The sequence below is a fragment of the Hevea brasiliensis genome, chromosome 2 (genome assembly GCF_030052815.1).
Source record: "Hevea brasiliensis isolate MT/VB/25A 57/8 chromosome 2, ASM3005281v1, whole genome shotgun sequence".
Lineage (NCBI taxonomy): Eukaryota > Viridiplantae > Streptophyta > Magnoliopsida > Malpighiales > Euphorbiaceae > Hevea > Hevea brasiliensis.
In genome coordinates, this window is record NC_079494.1 from 111636975 (window position 1) to 111659636 (window position 22662).

Sequence of the window (22662 nt, forward strand, 5' to 3'; positions counted from 1 at the left end):
TGTCCAAAAAAATGTTTTCCAGGGTTCCCCGCAGTCCAGGGTTAGTCAACGGTCCACGCCGTGACTTCCAGTCATGATCACCATCGCTAGGTTTCTGGCTCACTTACTCGGTTACATTTCTTTACTATGATTTTTCCTTTGTTTTTCTTTTCTTGTATTTCATTATTTTATGTCTCCTCACTCATATTGAGGTACGGTTCTAGGCATCCTAGCTGTCCGGACAACACTGGTCACCGGAGCAGCAGAACGCACTACCGAACTTTGGGGTGTTACAAGCTAGGGGAAATGTGAAAACCACAGAAAAGAATTAAGAACAAGCTCAAATAATTGAATTAGGATTCAGGAAACAATCTAGTGTTATTTGAAAAAGGGATCAGACCGATAAGGGGCAATTTGGTCAATTCATCCTCAGAGGTGGCTCTTGGCCTAAATGTCCATTAAAAAGTAGGAAATTAAAATTATAAAAAAATAATTAGAAATGAAGAGGTGTGTGAAAGGAAAGGAAAAAGAAAAGAAAAGAAAATCAATTTTTAATAGAATTATGACTTCATCATGAAGTAAGCATGACATAATAAACATTTATTATTTAAATTTTTGAAAATTTGGGATAATTATGATATAAAATATGACAAAAAAATTAAAAAGTAAAAAATCATCTTCTTTCCTAATTCATTGTCGTCTCTCTCTCCCAAATTCTCTCTCAATCCTCCATTTTCTCCCAAACCTCAAGCTCGAATTCTCATATTCTCTCCATAAATCTTTCCCTAAATTAGTAGGAAACCCTAATTTAAGTCCTTATTTGGAGAGTTGAAGGAAGAAAGACAAGAAAGAGAGAAGAATCTCAAGTTTAGAAGAGCTCCAATTGAGGTAAGTTCTCTCTCTAGTTAAATAAGGTATATATGCATAGAATTAAGGATAATTAATTAGAATTAACTTGAAAAAGATGAAAATCATGCATGAAAAATGGTGTATGAAATTCGACCAGCTCGTGAGGGTGATGGATTTGATGAGTTTAATTAAATTAAACATGATTTGTGATGTATTAAGAGGTGTTGAGCATGGTTAGTAAAGTGAATTTGTGTGAATTGTGCTAATGGGTGAATTAGGGTTCTTGGCTAATTGGAAATGTAACGCCCCTATTTGCATAGCCTGATATATTTTACTATTCTAGTGACCGGTACCGGTCCAGATAATTAAGGGGATTAGAACCACACTTAAGACAACTAGATAAGCCCTGAACACAAATAATTAGTAATTGCCAATTAGTTAAGTATAAATAAGAAAGACAGAACATAAGAAGTTAAACGAGCCGAGAGTCATAGCGATGGGTGACATTCTCGAGAACGACTGCGAGGTCAATTTAAACTCAAATTTTGAACTGTAAAATGTGACACCGCGGTCCTTAGGACTATTGCGAACACAGTGGAAAAGAGAAAATAACGAAAAAGAATTGTTAAGCCTATCAAATAATTAGGTCAGGGATCCAGAAGAAATATTGAATTATCTGCAAACCGGATCGAACTAGCGAGGGGCAATTTGGTCAATTGACCCCTGGAGCTGACTCCTGACCTGACTGTCAAATAAAATCAGAGGAAAAAAATTTTGGAATCGGAAATTAAATTAAAGAACTAATAGAAAAATAAATGTAAGAGAAAAAGAAAAAAAAAAGAGAAAAAGTGTTATTACATCACTTGGATGACATCATGGGTGATGTCAAAATCCAATTTAATTTTTTCACAATCTTTGACCAAGTTAATTAAAGTTAAATACACATAAAATACCTTAAAAAGAAAAGAAAAAACTAATTCTTGTCTTCTCCCATCTAGTGTGCCGCCCCACCTCTCACTAAGCCACCATGGAAGAAACTCCATTGAAGCTTAAGTTCAAGCTTCAAAACTCCTACTAAACCTTACCTTGACCCCAAAATAATCCATTAGAACTTGATAACCTCACTTAAGAAGAGAATTGAGCAAGAAAGAAAGAAGGAAAGAGGAGTGGAATTGAAGATTGAACTTCAAAGTTTAAGGTTTGTGAATTTCAATTGAAAATTTATGTTTAATATTTGTGTTCTTGGTGTAGGTAACTTAGATCTTAACTTAAAATTAAAAGAAAACAATTGTTGGGGGAGTAATATGGAATTTCATCCATCTAGGGTTAGGGTTTGATATGAATGAATTTGATGCATTTGAATGGTTGTTTAAGTTGAATTATGTGTGTAGACAATGGATAGATGTTTAGAATGCATTAGGTTTGAATTTTATGAAAATTAGGGTTTTGGCACCTAGGGTTTGAGAGACAAAATTTGGAGAAATGATCAAATGATGTTAATGACCTTATTTGAGTTGAGAAATGGTCAATTGTGACCATTTTTGGTGTGTATGAAATGTTGGAACCAAGTTCCAATTCGGATTAGTGAAGGTCAATCTGCAAGCAGCTTGACCTAGGTCCCTTTCAGGGACCAAAACTAAAAATTTACCAACTAATTGGTGTAAGGCCAATTGAAAATGAAACTAGACATAAAATGACACATTTTTCATTCAGGAATCATGCCCAGAAAGTGACCATAACTGAGTGAACAATTAAGCCAAATCTGGAATTGGCAAACTGACCTGTACAAAAAATGACCAAATGAACAGTACTAACGTAAATGACTATAACTTAGTATAGGAAAGTCCAAATGACCTGAAATTTTACCGATAGAACTGAGATATAGCCCTACAACTTTCATGAAGAATACAAATCCAAATTTTGACCATAACCTGTTTGAAAAGCCACCTACAGCCAACCTACAAAAACTACCATTATCCAGTGCATGCCCAGAATTATGGGTAAAACCAAATTTGGCCAGCCATATTCAAATGGCTATAACTTAGGCTACAAAACTCCAAATGGAGTGATTCAAAAAGAGAAATAAAGTTAAGACAATAAAGAACAACTTCTATGAACAAAACTTAGCCAAATTTCTACAGCAACATAACCAATGGAACAGTATAAAATAGGACATCAAATCTGGAGAATTGAAATTTGTACTTAGGAGACCTAAAATTTGAAGGAACAACTAAAACCAATAAAATTGATAACCAAAATGTAGTATGTTGGTATAATTGGATTTTCCATACCTTTTCAGCATAAGAAAGTCAATATTTTGACTTGAATAGTATCATGAATAGTAACCCCGACATAAAAATTTTTAAGAACGTAAGTTTAAGCATATTAGAGCTAGAGTTGAGCATATATGAGTTTAATTATTAGATTTATTGTGAGATAAGATACTGAAATACTGTCAATTATGTGTTTCAGCCGAAAAAGACCCGAAAAGTCTAAGGGACTGAGTCAAGGCTTAGAGGCGACTCACGTCAAGTTTGTGCACAATAAATTATATAATTATTTTCTAAGTGAAAATTTGACTGTTATGCTTTATGAAATTGCTGTATTATTTATAAATTGTATTGCCACTTTGTGACTATAAAAATGATTTTTTTAAAATTGTTTGGGATCTTTCCTAAATTAATTGAGTACATTGTTTTGAATTGATTTTGTGTTCACACTTAGCATGACAGTACCACATTATTCCTTCTCCATCTATGGGGTTGAGATTATTTATTTTCCTCCCTCTCTAGCTTACCAGTTGAGGTTGTAGATCGGATGAGTACTCATTAGCTAGCTAGCCACCTCTCTCATTGAATTCGATTAGTGGGGTTGTATATTGCTTTGTCATAGTGTACAACGTGGCATTGATCGGAAATTTTGTGTCATAGCTTAAGTTATATATGAATTGGCAACACTGTGTTTATTAAATTATTTGACCAAAATTATGCTATAAGGAGTTTTGATAATTTGTGAAATGTGATTGTGAAATATTTAAATTGTGATTTATCAATGAATATTTTATGTACTGCATTTCAAATTTTTATTATGCACCACTGAGTATTTTTATACTCAGCGATAGTTTATTTTGCTATCGCAGATAAGGGTAAGGAGAAAGTAGCAGAGTGAGCTGCTATTGAGATAGAGGACTACTTTGACCTTTTTGGTACGGGTATTTATTTATACCCTTATAGTTATTTTGATGTAAATATTGTAATGTCATATATATTAATGTAAAGTTGAGCAGTTGTACAGTAAATTGTAATATAGTATTTTGGATTTTCTCTTTGTAAATAAAGATATGTATTTGTAAATTAAATATTAAATGCAATGTGAATGAATTGATGAGATATTTTGAAATGACAATTTTTGATTGAATTATGGACTTAAATTGCATTATGATGAACTAAGTTATTTTGGTGGTTGGGAGTTGTGAAATATTTTTTTACAAGTTTTTGAAGAACTGTTTTCTTAAAATACAGACGGCACTCTGCCAAAAATTTTTCAAAAATTGCGGACAAATAAAAATGGACAAAAATTTTTACTAGTTTTGAAACTTCAATTAAATGCTTTTAATTCCTTCTAAAATTCTCACCACTTCCAAAAAGTAAGAAAATGATTTTAAAATCCCTTGTAGGGTACTTAATGAGTTATCGGTAGGTGAAGTTCGGTAGTTTATTAGGTATTATACGGGATCATGTTATGCCTTACAGAGGGGTAAGATGTGACATGTTTTAGTGGTATCAGAGCATGGTTTTGCAATAAATTTTGACTATGTGTGTGAATATTTCTTTGATAAGTACAACTGCTCAAGTGTCTTTAATTGATACATATGGCATATTTACATCATGAATATGCTCTAACGGAGGTCAACCTCCTTATATTTGATCTCAGGAAATAGGAAATTTTTAAAAATAGAATGAAAGAGGGAGATCATTCTGTGGAGCAATCTGTCGAGGCTGAGGTCCAAGGGAAGCCCCAGCACTGCAGAACGTGAGTGGGTCAGCCACTCCAGCTCCTACTCCAGTACCGCAGTTTCCTGCTCAATTTGCACAGCAGATGGCTGCGTTTTTCCAACAAATGATGGGAAATGTGCCACCTCAAGTTCAGATGCAAGCACCTGCAGCACAACCACAGCCCCCAGCTCGACAATATGAAAAACTAATGAAATTTAGGGCTACCTAGTTTAAGGGCACTGTGGATCCACTAGAGGTAGAACAGTGGCTAGAACAGATGGAAAGGGTATTCAGAAAACTGCACTGTGCTGAAGAATTAAAATTTGAATATTCAGTATCTCTTCTGCAAGGGGATGTATATGAATGGTGGAAGACCATCCCCCACAGCTTGGTTGAGCCACCTGTATTGACATGGACAGACTTCCTGAGGGAATTCAGGCAGAAATGGATTCTCGATGCTTATGTAGATATGAAATTGCAAGAATTCTTGAGCCTGAAATAAGGGGACAAGACTATAGCAGAATATGAGCGAGACTTTTCAAGGCTAAGTCACTATGCTGGAAGCTTAATCTCCACCCCCAGAGACAGATGTAAGAGGTTTGAGGCTGAGTTGAGGCCTAGCTTAAGAATGCAAGTTGTGGGATTCAGACACCATAATTTTTTTGAGCTTATTTCATAGGCCCTGGAACTAGAAAGGATAGAATCAGAAGGGGCAGTGAAGAAGGGTACACCAGAGAAAGAGAAGACTGAAAAGACTACTGGATAAGCACCTGAAAGTGGTTCAGGGAAGAGAAAACAGTCTGGAGGATCTAGCTCTCGCAGATCTGGTAGAGGCAGATTCTCTAGCCAAAGACCACCCCGGTCTGGTCAGCAGACCCAGCAAGCACCCCGAGGAGCTCTATCAGTACGACAGTGTGAAACTTGTGGTAGAACACATGGTGGAGTTTGTTTTAAGGCCACAGGTGCATGTTTTAACTATGGAGGGAGCAGATATTTCGCTAAGGATTGTACTAGTCAGCGCCGATCTGGATCTTCTGCTACATCTGAGGGATCAGCCCAAGTCTCTACACCTAGAGGGTCACAGCCAGCTGGTAGAGGTAGAGGTAGAGGTAGGGGTCCTGGTAATACTCCTGGAATTCAAAGTATTGTTAACCAGCCAATACCCAGTAGCGCACCAGTTAGAGTGTATACAATGCGTTAGAGGGAGGAGGCTGAAACGTCAGACGTAGTAGCTGGTATTTTCTCCATCCTTAACCAAGATGTATATGTGTTGTTTGATCCTGGCTCCACACATTCATATGTCAGTGCTAGTGTGATATTTTCTACTGCTATTCAGTGTGTACCAATGGACTATGATGTGCTAGTAACTAGGCCAGAAGGTCAGGGTAAATAGACTATATAGGGATTGTCCTCTGGTGATCCAAGGACACACTTTTCTGTCTAATTTGATTAAAATACCCTTCAGAGATTATGACATTATTTTGGGCATGGATTGGTTAGCCAGGCATCATGCCATGATTAATTGTAGACTGAAGACAGTCACTTTTGGTCTCCCTCAGTATGGTGATGTAGTAATACATGGGGAGAGGCAGTTATTGTCGTCAAACATAATTTCAACTGCACTGGCCAGAAAAATGATTAGGAAGGGGTGTGAGGCATACTTGGCACATGTGATAGACACCCAAGTGGGTAGTCCAGCATTGAGGGACTTCCCTACGGTATGTGACTTTTTGGATGTATTTCCTGATGAATTGCCAGGATTACCTCCAGAAAGAGAAGTGCAGTTTGAGATTGATGTTATGCCTGGTGTGAACCCAATCTCCATAACGCCATACATAATGGCACCAACAGAACTAAAAGAATTGAAAGTGCAGTTGCAAGAACTACTTGACAAGGGCTTTATCCGCCCTAGTGTGTCACCTTGGGGAGCACCAGTGTTGTTTGTAAAGAAGAAGGATGGCACTCTCCGGTTATGCATTGACTATCGACAGTTGAATAAGGTGACAATAAAGAACAGATACCCATTGCCCTGCATTAATGACTTGTTTGATCAGTTGAGGGGTGCAGCTGTGTTCTCCAAAATTGACATGAGATCAGGTTATTATCAGTTGAAAGTATAAGAGCAGAATATTTCTAAAACTGTCTTTAGAACCCGCTATGGCCATTATGAGTTCTTGGTCATGCCATTCGGGTTAACTAATGCTCCGGCTGCTTTTATGGATCTGATGAATACTATCTTCAGACCATACCTCGACTAGTTTGCTGTGGTATTCATAAATGATATATTGGTTTATTCAAGGAATGCAGAAGAGCATGATAGACATCTGCGCATTGTACTGCAAACTTTGAGGGAGAAACAACTATACGCCAAATTATCGAAGTGTGAATTTTGACTGAAAGAAATATCTTTCTTGGGGCATGTAGTATCGGTAGAGGGTATCAAGGTGGATCCTAGTAAGATAGAAGCTGGCCTTAATTAGAAGCCACCCAAAAATATCACAGAGATTCGCAGTTTCTGGGCTTAGCTGGATACTACCGTAGATTTGTGAAGGGATTCTCCATGTTGGCATCTCCATTGACCAAGCTGTTTAGGAAAGATGTGAAATTTCAGTGGACGGATAAATGCTAGCAGAGTTTTGATGAATTGAAGAGGTGTTTGACTGAGACTTCAGTCCTGACTTTACTTACGCCGGGTAAAGAATATACAGTTTACAGTGATGCTTCTCACAATGGGTTAGGCTGTGTACTAATGCAAGATCGAAATGTCATTGCTTATGCATCACACCAGCTAAAACCGCATGAGAGGAACTATCCGACACATAACTTGGAGTTTGTAGCTATAGTATTTGCTCTTAAGATCTGGAAACACTATTTGTATAGGGAGAAATGCTACATCTACACAGACCATAAGAGTTTGAAGTATTTGGGCACCTAGAAAGAGTTGAATTTGAGACAGAGGAGATGGTTAGAGTTGATAAAAGACTATGATTGTCTGATAAACTATTAGCCAGGGAAAGCTAATGTGGTGGCTGACACCTTAAGTTGCAAGACTATGACAAGTCTACAGGTTACTCCTTTGTCTATGGTACATGAGTTGAGATCATTACATGCCAGCTTAAAGATTAATGATGAGAGGCAGACAGCAGTTGCATGGCATGTACAGCTAATGTTGACTGATAAGATCCGAATGGTTGCTCAGAATGATCAAAAGTATCAGAGGCTGTTGGAGGAAGTCCGACAGGGCAAGAAACCAGAATTCTCAATTAGAGATGATGGTCTACTGCTACACCAGGGTAGAATGTGTGTTCCTAATGATGTTGATTTGAGGCAGATCATTTTGAAGGAAGTACATGAGTCACCTTTTGCCATGCACCCTGGTGGCACAAAAATGTATAGAGGGCTAAAGGAACATTACTGGTGGATGGGTATGAAAAGAGATGTGGCAGAGTTTGTTTCTAAATGCCTAACTTGTCAGCAAGTGAAGGCAGAGTATCAAGTACCCGCTGGGTTGTTACATCCACTACCAGTACCATAATAGAAATGGGAGAGAATAACAATGGATTTTGTGATAGGACTTCCGAGGACACATAAGAGCCATGATGCAGTTTGGGTCATTATTGACTGACTGACCAAATCTGCTCATTTTCTGCCAGTTTAGATGGACTACAATTTAGAAAGATTGGCCAAGTTGTATACTGATGAGATTGTGAGACTACATGGAGTGCCAATATCCATCGTATCAGACAGAAATCCTAGGTTCACTTCTAGATTTTGGGATAGTCTTCAAAGAGCCCTAGGAACTAGATTGAACTTTAGCACAACATTCCACCCACATACAGATGGCCAGTCTGAGAGGGTAATTCAGATCTTGGAGGACATGCTTCAGGCTTGTGTGATTGAGTTTGAGGGCAGTTGGGACACGCACTTGCCTTTGATTGAGTTTGCTTATAACAACAGCTACCAATGAAGCATTGGGATACCTCCATATGAAGCTCTGTATGGTAGAAAATGTAGAACTCCCATGTGTTGGGATGAAGTAGGTGAAAAAAAGATGATTGGGCTAGAAATTGTTTAGTAAACTGAAGAGAAAATCAGATTAATCAAAGACCGACTCAAGGCTGCATCAGACCGTCAGAAGTCCTATATTGATCTGAAGAGGCGAGATATTGAGTATACAGTGGTTGAGAAAGTATTCCTCAAGATTTTCCCTTGGAAGAAAGTTATGAGATTCGGCAGAAAGGGAAAACTGAGTCCTTGCTTTATTGGGCCATATGAGGTTCTAGAAAGAATGGGTCCTTTGACATATCGGTTGGCACTACCTCCAGAGTTGGAGAAGATACATAATGTCTTCCATGTGTCCATGTTGAGGAGGTATTGATCAGACCCATCTCATATACTACCAGTAGAAGAAATTGAAGTGAACCCAGACCTTACATATGAAGAAGAACCCATAGAGATTCTGGCTTATGAGGTGAAGCAGCTACGGAATAAGCAGATCCCGTTAGTGAAAGTATTGTGAAACCATCATTCGGGCCAGGAGGCTACTTGGGATCGAGAGGAGGACATGAGGAGACAGCAGCCATAGCTGTTCAGAGATTGATACCAGGTAAAATTTCGAGACGAAATTTATTTTAGGGGGGGGGGGGGAGAATTAAAACACCCCTATTTGCATAGCTTGATATATTTCACTATTCCGGTAACCGGTGTCGGTTCGGATAATTAAGGGGATTAGAACCACACTTAAGACAACTAGATAAGTCCTGAATATAAATAATTAGTAATTGCCGATTAGTTAAGTATAAATAAGAAAAACAGAACATAAGAAGTTAAACGATCTGAGAGTCACAGCGATGGGTGACCTTCTCGGGAACGACTGCGAGGTCGATTTAAACTCAAATTTCGAACCGTAAAATGTGACGCCGCGGTCCTTAGAACTATTGCGAATACAGTGGAAAAGAGAAAATCATGAAAAAGAGTTGTTAAGCCTGTCAAATAATTAGGTCAGGGATCCGGAAGAAATATTAAATTATTTGCAAACCGGATCGAACTGGTAAGGGGCAATTTGGTCAATTGACCCCTGGAGCTGACTCCCGACCTGAATGTCAAATAAAATCGGAGAAAAAAAAATTTTGGAATCAGAAATTAAATTAAAGAACTAATAGAAAAATAAATGCAAAAGAAAAAGAAAAAAAGAAGAAGAGAAAAAGTGTTATTACATCACTTGGATGACATCATGGGTGATGTCAAAATCTAATTTAATATTCCCACAATCTTTGACCAAGTTAATTAAAGTTAAATACACATAAAATACCTTAAAAAGAAAAGAAAAAAAACTAATTCTTGTCTTCTCCCATCTAGTGTGCCGCTCCACCTCTCACTAAGTCACCATGGAAGAAACTCCATTGAAGCTTGAGTTCAAGCTTCAAAACTCCTACTAAACCTTACCTTGACCCCAAATTAATCCATTAGAACTTGATAACCTCACTTTAGAAGGGAATTGAGCAAGAAAGAAAGAAGGAAAGAGGAATGGAATTGAAGATTAAACTTTAAAGTTTAAGGTTAGTGAATTTAAATTGAAAATTTATGTTTAATATTTGTGTTATTGGTGTAGGTAACTTAGATCTTAACTTAAAATTAAAAGAAAACAATTGTTGGGGAAGTAATATGGAATTTCATCCATCTAGGGTTAGGATTTGATATGAATGAATTTGATGCATTTGAATGGTTGTTTAAGTTGAATTATGTGTGTAGACAATAGATAGATGTTTAGAATGCATTAGGTTTGAATTTTATGAAAATTAGGGTTTTGGCACCTAGAGTTTGAGAGACAAAATTTGGAGAAATGGTCAAATGATGTTATTGACCTTATTTGAGTTGAAAAATGGTCAATTGTGACCATTTGTGGTGTGTATGAAATGTTGAAACCAAGTTCCAATTCGAATTGGTGAAGGTCAATCTGCAGACAGCTTGACCTAGGTCCCTTTCAGGGACCAAAACTGAAAATTTACCAACCCAATTGGTGTGAGGCCAATTGGAAATTAAACTAGATACCAAATGACATATTTTTCATTTAGGAATCATGCCTAGAAAGTGACCATAACTTAGTGAACAATTAGGCCAAATCCGGAATTGGCAAACTGACCTGTACAAAAATGACCAAATGAACAGTACTAATATAAATGACTATAACTTAGTCTAGGAAGATCCAAATGACCTGACATTTTACCAGTAGAAAGCTGAGATATATCCCTACAACTTTCAAAAAGAAAACAAACCCAAATTTTGACCATAACCTATTTGAAAAACCACCTACAACCAACCTACAAAAACTGCCATTATCTAGTGCATGCCAAGAATTCTGGGTAAAACCAAATCCATATTCAAATGGCTATAACTTAGGCTACAAAACTCCAAATGGAGTGATTCAAAAAGGGCAATAAAGTTAAGACAATAAGGAACAACTTCTATGAATAAAACTTAGCCAAATTTCCACAGCAATATAACCAATGGAAAAGTACAAAATAGGACATCAAATCTGAAAAATTGAAATTTGTACTTAGGGGACCTAAAATTTGAAGGAACAACTAAAACCAACAAAATTGGTAACCAAAACATGGTATGTAGGTATAATTGGATTCCCCATACCTTTCAACATAAGAAAGTCAATATTTTGACTTGAATAGTATCATGAATAGTAACCCCGACATGAAAATTTTCAAGAACATAAGTTAAGCATATTGGAGCTAGAGTTGAGCATATATGAGTTTAATTATTAGATTTATTGTGAGATAAGATACTGAAATACTATCAATTATGTGTTTCAGCTGAAAAGACCCAGAAAGTCTAAGGGACTGAGTCAAGGCTTAGAGGCGACTCACGTCAGGTTTGTGCACAATAAATTATATAATTATTTTCTAAGTGAAAATTTGACTTGTTATGCTTTATGAAATTGCTGTATTATTTATAAATTGTGTTGCCACTTTGTGACTGCAAAAATAATTTTTTAAAAATTGTTTGGGATCTTTCTCAAATTAATTGAGTACATTGTTTTGAATTGATTTTGTGTTCACACTTAGCATGACAGTACTAAATTATTCCTCCTCCATCTATGTGGTTGAGATCGTTTATTTTCCTCCATCTCTGGCTTACCAGTTGAGGTTGTAGATCGGATGAGTACTCATTAGCTAGCTAGCCACCTCCCTCATTGAATTCAATTAGTGGGGTCATAGATTACTTTGTCGTGGTGTACAACGCGGCATTGATTGGAAATTTTTGTCATGGCTTAAGTTGTATATGAACTGGCAACACTGTATTTATTAAATTATTTGACCAAAATTGTGCTATAAGGAGTTTTGATAATTTGTCAAATGTGATTATAAAATATTTAAATTGTGATTCATCAATGAACGTTTTATGTACTGCATTTTAAATTTTTATTGTGCACTACTGAGCATTTTTATACTCAGCGATAGCTTATTTTGCTGTCGCAGATAAGGGCAAAGAGAAAGCAGCAAAGTGAGCTGCTATTGAGATAGAGGACTACTTTGACCTTTTTGGTACGGGTATTTATTTATACCCTTATAGTTATTTTGATGTAAATATTGTAATGTCATATGTATTAATGTAAAGTTGAGTAGTTGTACAGTAAATTGTAATATAGTATTTTGGATTTTCTCTTTGTAAATTAAGATATGTATTTGTAAATTAAATATTAAATGCAATGTGAATGAATTGATGAGATATTTTGAAATGACAAATTTTGATTGAATTGTGGACTTAAATTGCATTATGATGAGCTAAGTTATTTTAGTGGTTGGGAGTTGTGAAAACAAATATTAGAAGTGTTTTTTTGCAGGTTTTTGAAGAACTATTTTCTCAAAATACAGACGGCACTCTGCCAAAATTTTTTCAAAAATTGCGGACAAATAAAAATGGACAAAATTTTTTACTAATTTTGAAACTTCAATTAAATGTTTTTAATTCCGACTAAAATGCTCACCACTTTCAAAAAGTAAGAAAATAGTTTTAAAATCCCTTGTAGGATACTTAATGAGTTATCGATAGGTGAAATTCGGTAGTTTATTAGGTATTCTATGGGATCATGTTATGCCTTACAGAGAGGTAAGGTGTGATAGGAAATTTGGGAGAAATTTAGGGGTTTAGTGAATTGACGCAAATTGACCTAATTGAGGCTTAAACTGGTCAATTGGTGTGAATTGGATTGTGATTGAATGATTGAAACTAAGATTGAATGGTGTATGTGTAAGGGTCAATTCTGGCAGCTTGACCCATGCCCATTCAAATGAGTATAACTGAAATTTTGTTACTCTAATTGGTGTGAGGCCAATTAGAGATGAAAATTAAGACCCAAAGTTACAATTTTCATGCAGAAACCTTACCCTAAAACTGATCACAAGTTAGTGAAAAATTGGGTTGAATCCGGATTAGGTACCCTGCCCTGTACAAAATTGACCTTATGAACAGTACTTGTTCAAATGGTTATAACTTGGTGTAAAAAGGTTCAAATGATCTGATTTTTATATCAATGGAAAGCCTAGACATAGTAGAACAACTTTCATGAAGAATATTAACCCAAATTCTGGCCATAATCTAGTCAAATTGCCAATCAAAATTGGATCACTAAATCTGCCAGAACCTAAAATTTGCCCAGAATTCTGGAATTGACCAATCTGGCCAGCCTTAGAAAAAGTAGCATAACTTGAGCTACAAAACTCCAAATGGAGTGATTCAAAAAGGTAATTAAAGCTAAGACATTAAGGAACAACTTTAGTGAGGGAAAATTGGCCAAATTTCCACTGTAGAAGGCCCAATGGAATAGTAGAACCAAGTGACCCAAAACTGAAATTTTAGAATTTCACTTAGGGAGTTTGGAATTTCAATTGGCAATCAACACCAACACAATTGTAGCAAAAAATATGGCATGTGGGTGCAGTTAAAATTATTATAACTATTTAGTACAAAAAAGTCAACATTTTGACTAATTGGTCAAATCAATAGTAACCATAAACATACCACATATAAAGAATTTAATCCTTAAAGGAAACTTATAAGGAAAATTTAATGTGCATAAATTTAATTGTTGAATCAATTATGGGAAATGAGTTGAATGAATATTAAAACGCTTTAAATTGTGTATTTCAGTATAAAAAGATATTGGAAATGATAGGAAACAAGTGAGTCAAGGCAGAAAGGCGACTCATTAAAGGTTTGTGCACAATAATTTTTTATTTCTCATTTTCTACTTAAAAATTTATTTGAACATGCATTATGAGCAATTTATGTTTATTAAAGCTTTGAAAAATATGGTGTTGCCTATTTTGTAAATAGAAATTTGGAATGAAAATTTATTAGTTGTATGAAATGTTTGAACATTATGATTTTGAATTTAGTATTGGATTAACACTTAGCATGGCAATATCATTATGTTCCTCCTCCATTTATGGGGTTGAAATTAGTTATATTTCTCCCTCTTTGACTTGCCAATTTGATGTTGAGATTGGATGAGTACTTATATAGCTAGTTAGCCACCTCCCTCTTTGATTTCGATTAGTGGGGTTGAGATTGCTTTGCCGTGGTGTACAATACGGTATTGATTGAAAATTTTGTGTCATGACCTAAGTTGTGTATTGATTGACAACACTGTGATTTATAAATTATTTTGATAAAATGGTATTGTAGAAGTTGATATCAATTTCATGAAGTGTGATTGTGAAAGGATTTAAAAATGTGTTTATCGATGTATGCTTTTTATGTTCAACTATTTTAAAATTTTATTGTGCACCATTGAGTGTTTGCTCAGCGATGGCTTTTTATTACTGTGGCAGATAGGAAAATGACAAAACAGCAGAGTGAGCTGCTCTGGTGACAGGAGAGCACCGTTTGAGGATTTTGTAAGGGTATATTATTTATACCCTTTGTAATTTAGTTTAATGTAAATATTTTTGTTCATATGTATCTTTTATACTAGTTAAGCAGTTATACAATATAATTTGTAATAATATTATTTTTGTTTTCTTTTCTGTAAAATTAAGACTTTTGTGTTTATATTGGATACATTAAATAAAATTGATATTTATTTTAAATTGTGTTGAATTGAGAATTGATGGATATTGAAAATGTATTGAGATTGTGTTGAATTGGTGAGTATTGAAGTTGAGATTGAAAAATTAGTATTGGAAGTGCTTTCTTTTTAGGTTTTGAAGAACTTTTTTCTCAAATTATAGTCGGCACTCTGCTGAAATTTTTATAAAATTTACGAAAGATCAAATTTACCAAAATATTTGCTTATGATGTAAACTCCAACTAAAGACTTTTTAATAATGTTTTAACATCACTTTTCATTTTAAAATGAATTGAATTCGTTTAAAATCCCTTATAGTGTATTTAATGAGTTATCGGTAGGCGAAGTTTGGTAATTCATTAGATATACTACGAGATCGTGTTGTGCCTTATAGAGGGGTAAGGTGTAACATGTAATTTATTAATGTTTTGTTTAGTGTTACCCTTATCGTACTGTTGATAAAATTCATTAGTTACATGTCGAATTAGAATTGCAAGTGCTCTCTTTTTCACTAAATTTGAATTCCAGTGCTTTTCCTTCATTATGTATCAGTCATTAGAAAGACTTTTAACAGTTATCTTCCTTCACAGGTATGAATTATAGGAGTTCTGGAAATGAAGCTGGAAATTTAACATGAGTTGTGTGCATTTAGAGTTCAGTTATAGTAACAATTTTCTTACATCAAATATCAATGAATAATGTGAGATGATATTGTTGTGATAAGAACCAAACAAGGTTCTTTGTTGAAGACGAGGTGAAATGACTGACTTCCCCAGTGATGGTTGCTTATTATTTTCCCAGAGGTGGGAATCTAAACATTGTCCTAATGAGGAAATCATCTCTGGTGATGAGATACACACTATTTAGCTAAGTTGTTTTATCTAGTTTTTCAGTATTAAGGCTCTATTTGTTTTAGAGAAAATAACATATGCAATGAAAACACTTTCAAAGAAAATTATTTATTATTTTCTTTTTCCTAAGCACACCAAATGTCAAAAAAATAAAAAATGTTCTAGTGAAAATATTTTCCATTAAACAAATGGAGCCTAATTAGTCCTATTTATTTTACCACTTTATGATGTGTATTTGAACAGGGTGACTATGCACTCACAAATTCCATTACCCTTCCTCCTAGGAAGCTCAATAAAGATAGCAACCTCCATTGTTTTAGAAGTGGAAACAAGATGGGGCATGCACATGGTCCATGATATGTAAGAAGCTGAGGCGTTAAACCATTAGAATGAAAAATCATTGTCTTCCTGTTCTGCCTTCTGCAAAGCAAGCAAATCTTGTAAAGGTAGTTTTCTGAGTTGATAACTGCTTTATTGTTTATATGCCCCTGTTATGTATCATTTGCTACAATGAATTGCGCAAAAGATGAGTTTAGCTTTTCATATAGCATATGAGTAAGACAGATACAAGCAAATCCCAATTACACCTGTATGAGTTGGCTTCGGTTTATTTCACTAGGAAATTTAATAAATGACCCTTTTGAGAAAATAGCCCTAGCGCATAACCCAACCAATACAGCTTGTGTAATATTCAGTTGCGAAGATAGATAACCACAAACTTACTTATACACCAGATATATTATAGGTAGAAATTAAATCTGTTGGTTGTTTGACAATAATAGATTTGGTGAAATTTGGTACTTGAGTTCATTTTCTGGTAGTTTCTTCAACTACGAGTATCTTTGTCGGTTGAAGGTGTTAGAGACAAAGTTGAGCCAAAACTCTCTTTGAATATGAAGTCACATAAAAAGATAATCTCTCATCCTTTCATTTCTAAGGATGAAAATGCTATGTCATCCAAGGCTCATGAAGTACCTAAACAACTGGAACCAATTGAGGATGGTACCATAGAGAATTCAAGTCTTGTGTTTCTTGAAGATTTTCATGGAGAAAATGAAAAGAAAATTGGGCCTCCTCCTAATGTAGTAGCTCTTGGGAACAGGGTCATTGAGCATTCAATGGCTGAGCTTTTGGATGATCTTCAGGATAGGAATGTTCTGCTAAGAGGAAATTCTAAAATGGTTTTCTTTCTCCTATAGCAATAAGTTTTTCCTCAAAAGTTTTGTATACCCAGTTTGATTCAGCATTTACTGCAGTTTAGAAGAACAAGAGGAAAGAGGGCACAGCTCATGGCGAAGAAAAATATATCACCATTGGGAGACAGAATCAGTGATAATGAAAAAAAAACCTGAGCAAGTAAGTACTTGATCAAGTGATAGTAAGATATTACTTGGTTCTAACTTCTTTCTAGTTATCTCCTAATCTTGATTTTCTATTTGTTTCTAATTAGTCTCTCTTGTTTGAAACTAAGCTTGTAACATAGAGAAATTTCAATTTGATAATGCTTATAATTTTTTTATTTAGGCTCTTTTTATTTTGCAAAAAATAATTTATATATAAAAATATTTTTTTCATTATTTAATCATTAAATTAATGGTATACACTTATAAGTGTTTTCATATTTCAATAAGCTTGTCAAATTTCAAAATAAAAATTTCTCTTTTTTATTGACTTATTTTCTGAGTACTTCAAATATTAGAAAATGTAAAATAATATTTTTAAAAAATTTTTAAAATATATATATATATTTACAAAACATATTTAATTAGTTATTTAACTTTTAATGAAACATTAAATTTGATCTTTTACCATAAATTTTCTGATGACAAGGACGCTAATGCTTTGATTCCATGCAATCAGGATGTCCATAAAATTTTGAATTCATATCTTTATTGCATTTTGTAATTAATTACTAGGTTTTGAAATAATCAAAGGATGGGGCTATAACCTTTTGTATCATTGAGACATTTACTTATCAATGGATTATGATTTAATGACTTATTTATTTAATATTAAAGCTTTTAAAATTAATATTTATTTTTTTTAGACTTATTGAAAAAAAAAATCCACAACTTTAAATTGTATGTATTCTTATTGAATATTAATTAGTTGTCACAATTGTAACCAAATGAATTAAATTGAATTTGAGAAAATTAACAATAAATTATAGTATAGTGCTAAAATTTTATTTAATTAATAAAATAGTCCATTGAATTAAACTATATGTTTAAATATTTTTATTTATTATATAAAATATATTTTATATTTATTTTTAGTTGTAATTTTATACTAAAAAATTATCTTTATTGACAAAAATATGTTCCAATATAATAAACAATTATAAAATTACCTAATAATAAAGTAATAACAAAATAATTACATTGTAAAATTTTTTTCGGTTGTCAATTACATAAATTTTTTTTCTAGTTATCAGTTTATTGTCAAGAATATTAATTTATCTAAACTAATGAACAATTAATATGATTTTAAAAAAATTAACTACTATTTTTATTTATAAAATAAAGAACGGTTTTGATGATTGATTGTATGGTATATACTCGGTTCATAATTATTACTTTATATAATTGACAAATAGAAAAAAAAAATCACGAGATAGTTGTTTGCTGCTGATAATTTTTTTCTTTTTTTTTTTTAAATAACTGAACTTACATATTACTCATATCAAAATGGAGAACATTAATCAAGAATGGTGGAGAGAGCTTCACTCATTGGCATCAAACATAAAAACAGTTGTTTTGGCGAACATGTTAAGATTTTAGTATTGTGTTAGCCTTACTTAAAGGGGATTAAAAATTTAGAAAAGAAAGATAGATCAATATGATATCGATCTATTCTGAATTTAATTATCACTAATAAACTAATATTTTATTTTCTAACTTACATCATGGACGGTCTGTCATACTCATATAGGTTGAAGCAGGTCTCATCTTTCAATAATATAATAATAATATTACAGTTTATCAATGGAAATCACATGAAATGATTCCTTTCTCACAAGGTTACACTGTCTTTCCTCTTTTGTTTTATGTTTATTAATTTTCTTTCCTGATTGTCTGTTGGTCGTTTCATATTAGGTAGAAATAAGAGAGGACTCCAATTATTTGTATATTGAAAACTGCAACCTGGAGAAGGCTAAGCTGATGGAAAATTATAAAATGCATTCTATTATATTATATAACCATTGATTATAGTAAGTTTTATGTGAATCCTACCATAACCAATGGTCATAATGAATTTATTATACATACAGCGGAAACAATCAAAGATTCTCCTTCCAGATCCAGACTACGGAGTATGCGGATGTGCGACAACCCAAAGGGGTGTTTTCCTGCGAATAACAAAGGTATATATGTCGCTCATGTCCAGGTCCTCTTCTCTTGTACCATCTGGTAACTCCCAATCAAACCAGTAGAGCAAGTTAGCTAGTGCATATTCCGTTTCTGCATATGCATATGACATCCCAGGGCAAACCCTTCGCCCAGTACCAAACGAAAATAAGAGCTGTTTGTGTTCTCCATTATGATCTTTTGAACTGTTGAGAAATCTCTCTGGAAGAAACTCCTCCGGCCTGTCCCACAATTTGGGGTCCCTCTGAATTGCCCATGTATTGATGAAGACCCTTGTTTTCTTTGGAATATCATAGCCTTGGAGCTTAACACTTGCTGATGTTTGTCGGGGCATCATTGCAGAAGCATGAAACCTCACAGTCTCTTTCATAACACATTTCAAGTATTCCATCTGGTTTATATCATCCTCAGTTATGTTTGATTTGTTTCCAACCACTCTTCTTACCTCTTCTTGGGCTTTCTTCATTATTCTTGGATTTTTCATCAGCTCTGACATCATCCAATCCATGGATGCTGCTGTGGTGTCTGTTCCCCCAATAAACATATCCTGTAAGTAACATCAAACTTTATATTAGCATCTGTACTTAAATGATAGATAGAAACTAAAAGCAGATGGATGTTCATACCATTAGAATTGCTTTAAGGTTGTTCCGAGACAGATCAAGCTCAACCCCTTCCTTTCGGAGATACAGAAGAATATCCACCAAGTACTTCTTATCTTCAGATTTCTCATCATCATTCATTGATGCCTGGCGTTCTTTGATCACTCGATCGAAGAAATCGTTTAATTCTCTAGAAATCTCTGTCAAATTCCCAACCAAGCCAGTTAGATAATCGATCCATCCCAAGTATGGAAACAAATCACTGAAGCAAAAGGATGCTAGAAGGTCCATTGCTCTCCTTGCCATTTCTCCGAAACTCTTATACTTGCCATCTTCGCTTTCATATAGGCAACCAAAAGCTGATTTTGCTAGCACATTATGTGATAGAATCATGAACAGATCACTTATGTTAATTGCAGCTCCATTGACACACAAAAGCCGTATCTTCTCAACCATATTTGCAACTTCTTCTTCCCTTACGAAATGAAACTCTTGCACCCTTCTCTGGCTCAAGAGATGAAGAGCACACAGCTTCCTTGCTCCGCTCCAGTAAGCACAGTAAGGGCCAAATGCCATGTCAAGGCATTCCTTGAACACAATATCTACACTCGTCAAGGAAGGTCTGTCTGCAAAAATAATATCATGATTTTTGGTGATTTCTTGAGCCATCTCTAAAGATGAAACCACAACAGTTGGAACACGGCCTAGTTGCAGGAACATCAAAGGGCCATACTTCTTAGAAAGGTTTCTGAAAGACCTATAGGGGAGTGTACTTATCTGGTGAAGGTTTCCGATTATGGGTAGCTTTGGTGGGGATGGTGGTAGATTGAGTTTGCTACTTCTTTTGTTCTTAAATAGAAGCAGAAAAGGAAAAATGATAAGAAAACAGAAGAGGATTGTTTTTCCTGGCTCTTGATGCCATTCTTGGAGAAAGGTCAGGTGATCCATTTTCTCTTTCAGGCACTGATTTTCTGAGGGGGCAAAGAGTGTTTTTATAATAGAAAAATAAAATCACCCATGGTGCTTTAACAAAACAAATAAATAAAACCAAAATTTCTTGCAATATTTTTATTTTGTTTGTATTCGCAATGAAAGGTGCTAAGTATGAAACAGAATCAACTCATTTGATTTGCAGGTCATATATATATATATCGTCTGCATTCTGTTGAAAGCCCTTATCAAATAATCAAACTAATTAATATGTGAGAGAGGGGTTTTGTCTTCTCTCTAAAAATTCATCATTTTTTCATTTATTATTATTATTATTATTATTATTATTATTATTATTATTATTTCTCTTTTATCTCCTCTTATAAGTGTTTTTGTTGGTGGCGACCATTCCTTTTTTTTTTTTTGTCATTTTAATTTTTTTTAATCATTCTCATATCTATATCTAATTGGAACAGATTTGAAAAATCTTTCATCATATCTATTATTAATCTTTAATAAATAAATCATCATATCTATTTTTGTTAATAATCTTCAGTATATAATTTGTGCTTTTCTCTTTTAATAGAATTATTATGTAATTTTTGTTGGTTAGTTTTTTTTAGAAGATTGCTCCATGAGATATAAATAATTCTTTTGGTGAAAGAATTAAATTTAAAGGTTATCTGATAAAATTTATGAAAAGATAATTAAGTCAAAGAGTAGTTAGTCAATTTATGTGTCATAATAACACTATTAAATATTTTAAAATTTTTATATTTTTTATATTAGTAATTAATTTTATTTATGCATGAAAATATTATATTAATTTATACTTTTTTATTTTATTTTTAGTTAATAAAATATTTTTTTTATAAAAAATTTTTTATAGAGAAAGAGAAAAAAAAAAGAAAAAAAAAGATAAATATCTTTTGAATATTCAGATGGGACGGCGTCTAGATTATTTTCTATTCTATGTGTTGTTGGTGGGGTCCCTTTGCTATTCAAATGCAATTTTGGTTTGTAATTGGTCCAGGATTTTCAACTTATATGATTACTTATAGATTTGGTACCATGGAGATACTCTATTATAATTATGTTAAGTGTTTTCTAACTTTAAATAAATAAAAATAAGCTGATTTTTATATATGAGAACTTTTCATCATCCATTCCCTGTCGAATTCTGTCAAAAAAAAAAAACCACTTAACTTAAAATGTTTAGCCTATAAAACAAGCACAATCTTTTTTTCCTTATACTGAAATTTTTATTAAAAAATAAAATAATAGGGTCAAACTTTAGATATGGGAGATTTTGATATAATATTAAAAAAAATTATATAATCTAAAAATTTAAATATATAAGTGTGACTTGTATGAATAATTTTATATCTTTAATAAATTAAAATTTTAGAATAAGTTGTGGGATAAAAATGAATTTGTATTTATCAATAAGTAAATGAAATTTTAAAGATAAAATGCGTATATCTTACTTATGTATGTATAAGATTCCCTGTCATAATTAGATTTTAAATTAAAATTAAATTAAAATTAATTTAATAAAAATTGATAAAATTCGAATTCTTCAAATGGATTTTAATCAAATTAAAATAAAATGGTTTAATTTTATTTAAATTAAAATTGAATTTTTTAAAAAAAAATTGAAAATATCAATCATTAAATTTGATAAAAATAGAATAGATAAAAAAAATTGAAAATATCAATCATTAAATTTGATAAAAATAGAATAGAGGAAATTTTACTGTCATATGTAAATGTATTCGTTATACATAACAAACGGCATTTTTTTTTTGTACAAAATCTCTTATAATTTTGACAAATGGCATTGTATTTATTTAATAAATAATGTTCTAATATTTTTCTACATTATACTTTTTTCATAGGAAAATCTTTTATAAAAATTTTATGCATTATGTATTTCTTTTCTTCTATCAATCTTTATCTTTTACGTTTTAGTTAATTTTTTAAAAAATATATATTTATCTCTTTTTT

At 33.3% G+C, this 22662-nt stretch overlaps 1 protein-coding gene across 1 annotated transcript; it reads right to left on the reverse strand.

Annotated features, from left to right (window-relative positions):
- Positions 1–19005: 19005 nt before the first annotated feature.
- On the reverse strand, positions 19006–20806 carry LOC110660872 (cytochrome P450 71A1-like). Its single transcript, XM_021819318.2, has 2 exons — positions 19750–20806; positions 19006–19670 (listed from the first exon to the last, which is right to left on the reverse strand). The coding sequence occupies exons 1-2, from the start codon at positions 20671–20673 to the stop codon at positions 19062–19064; spliced, it is 1533 nt and encodes a 510-aa protein (XP_021675010.2). The 5' UTR covers positions 20674–20806; the 3' UTR covers positions 19006–19061.
- Positions 20807–22662: the final 1856 nt, after the last annotated feature.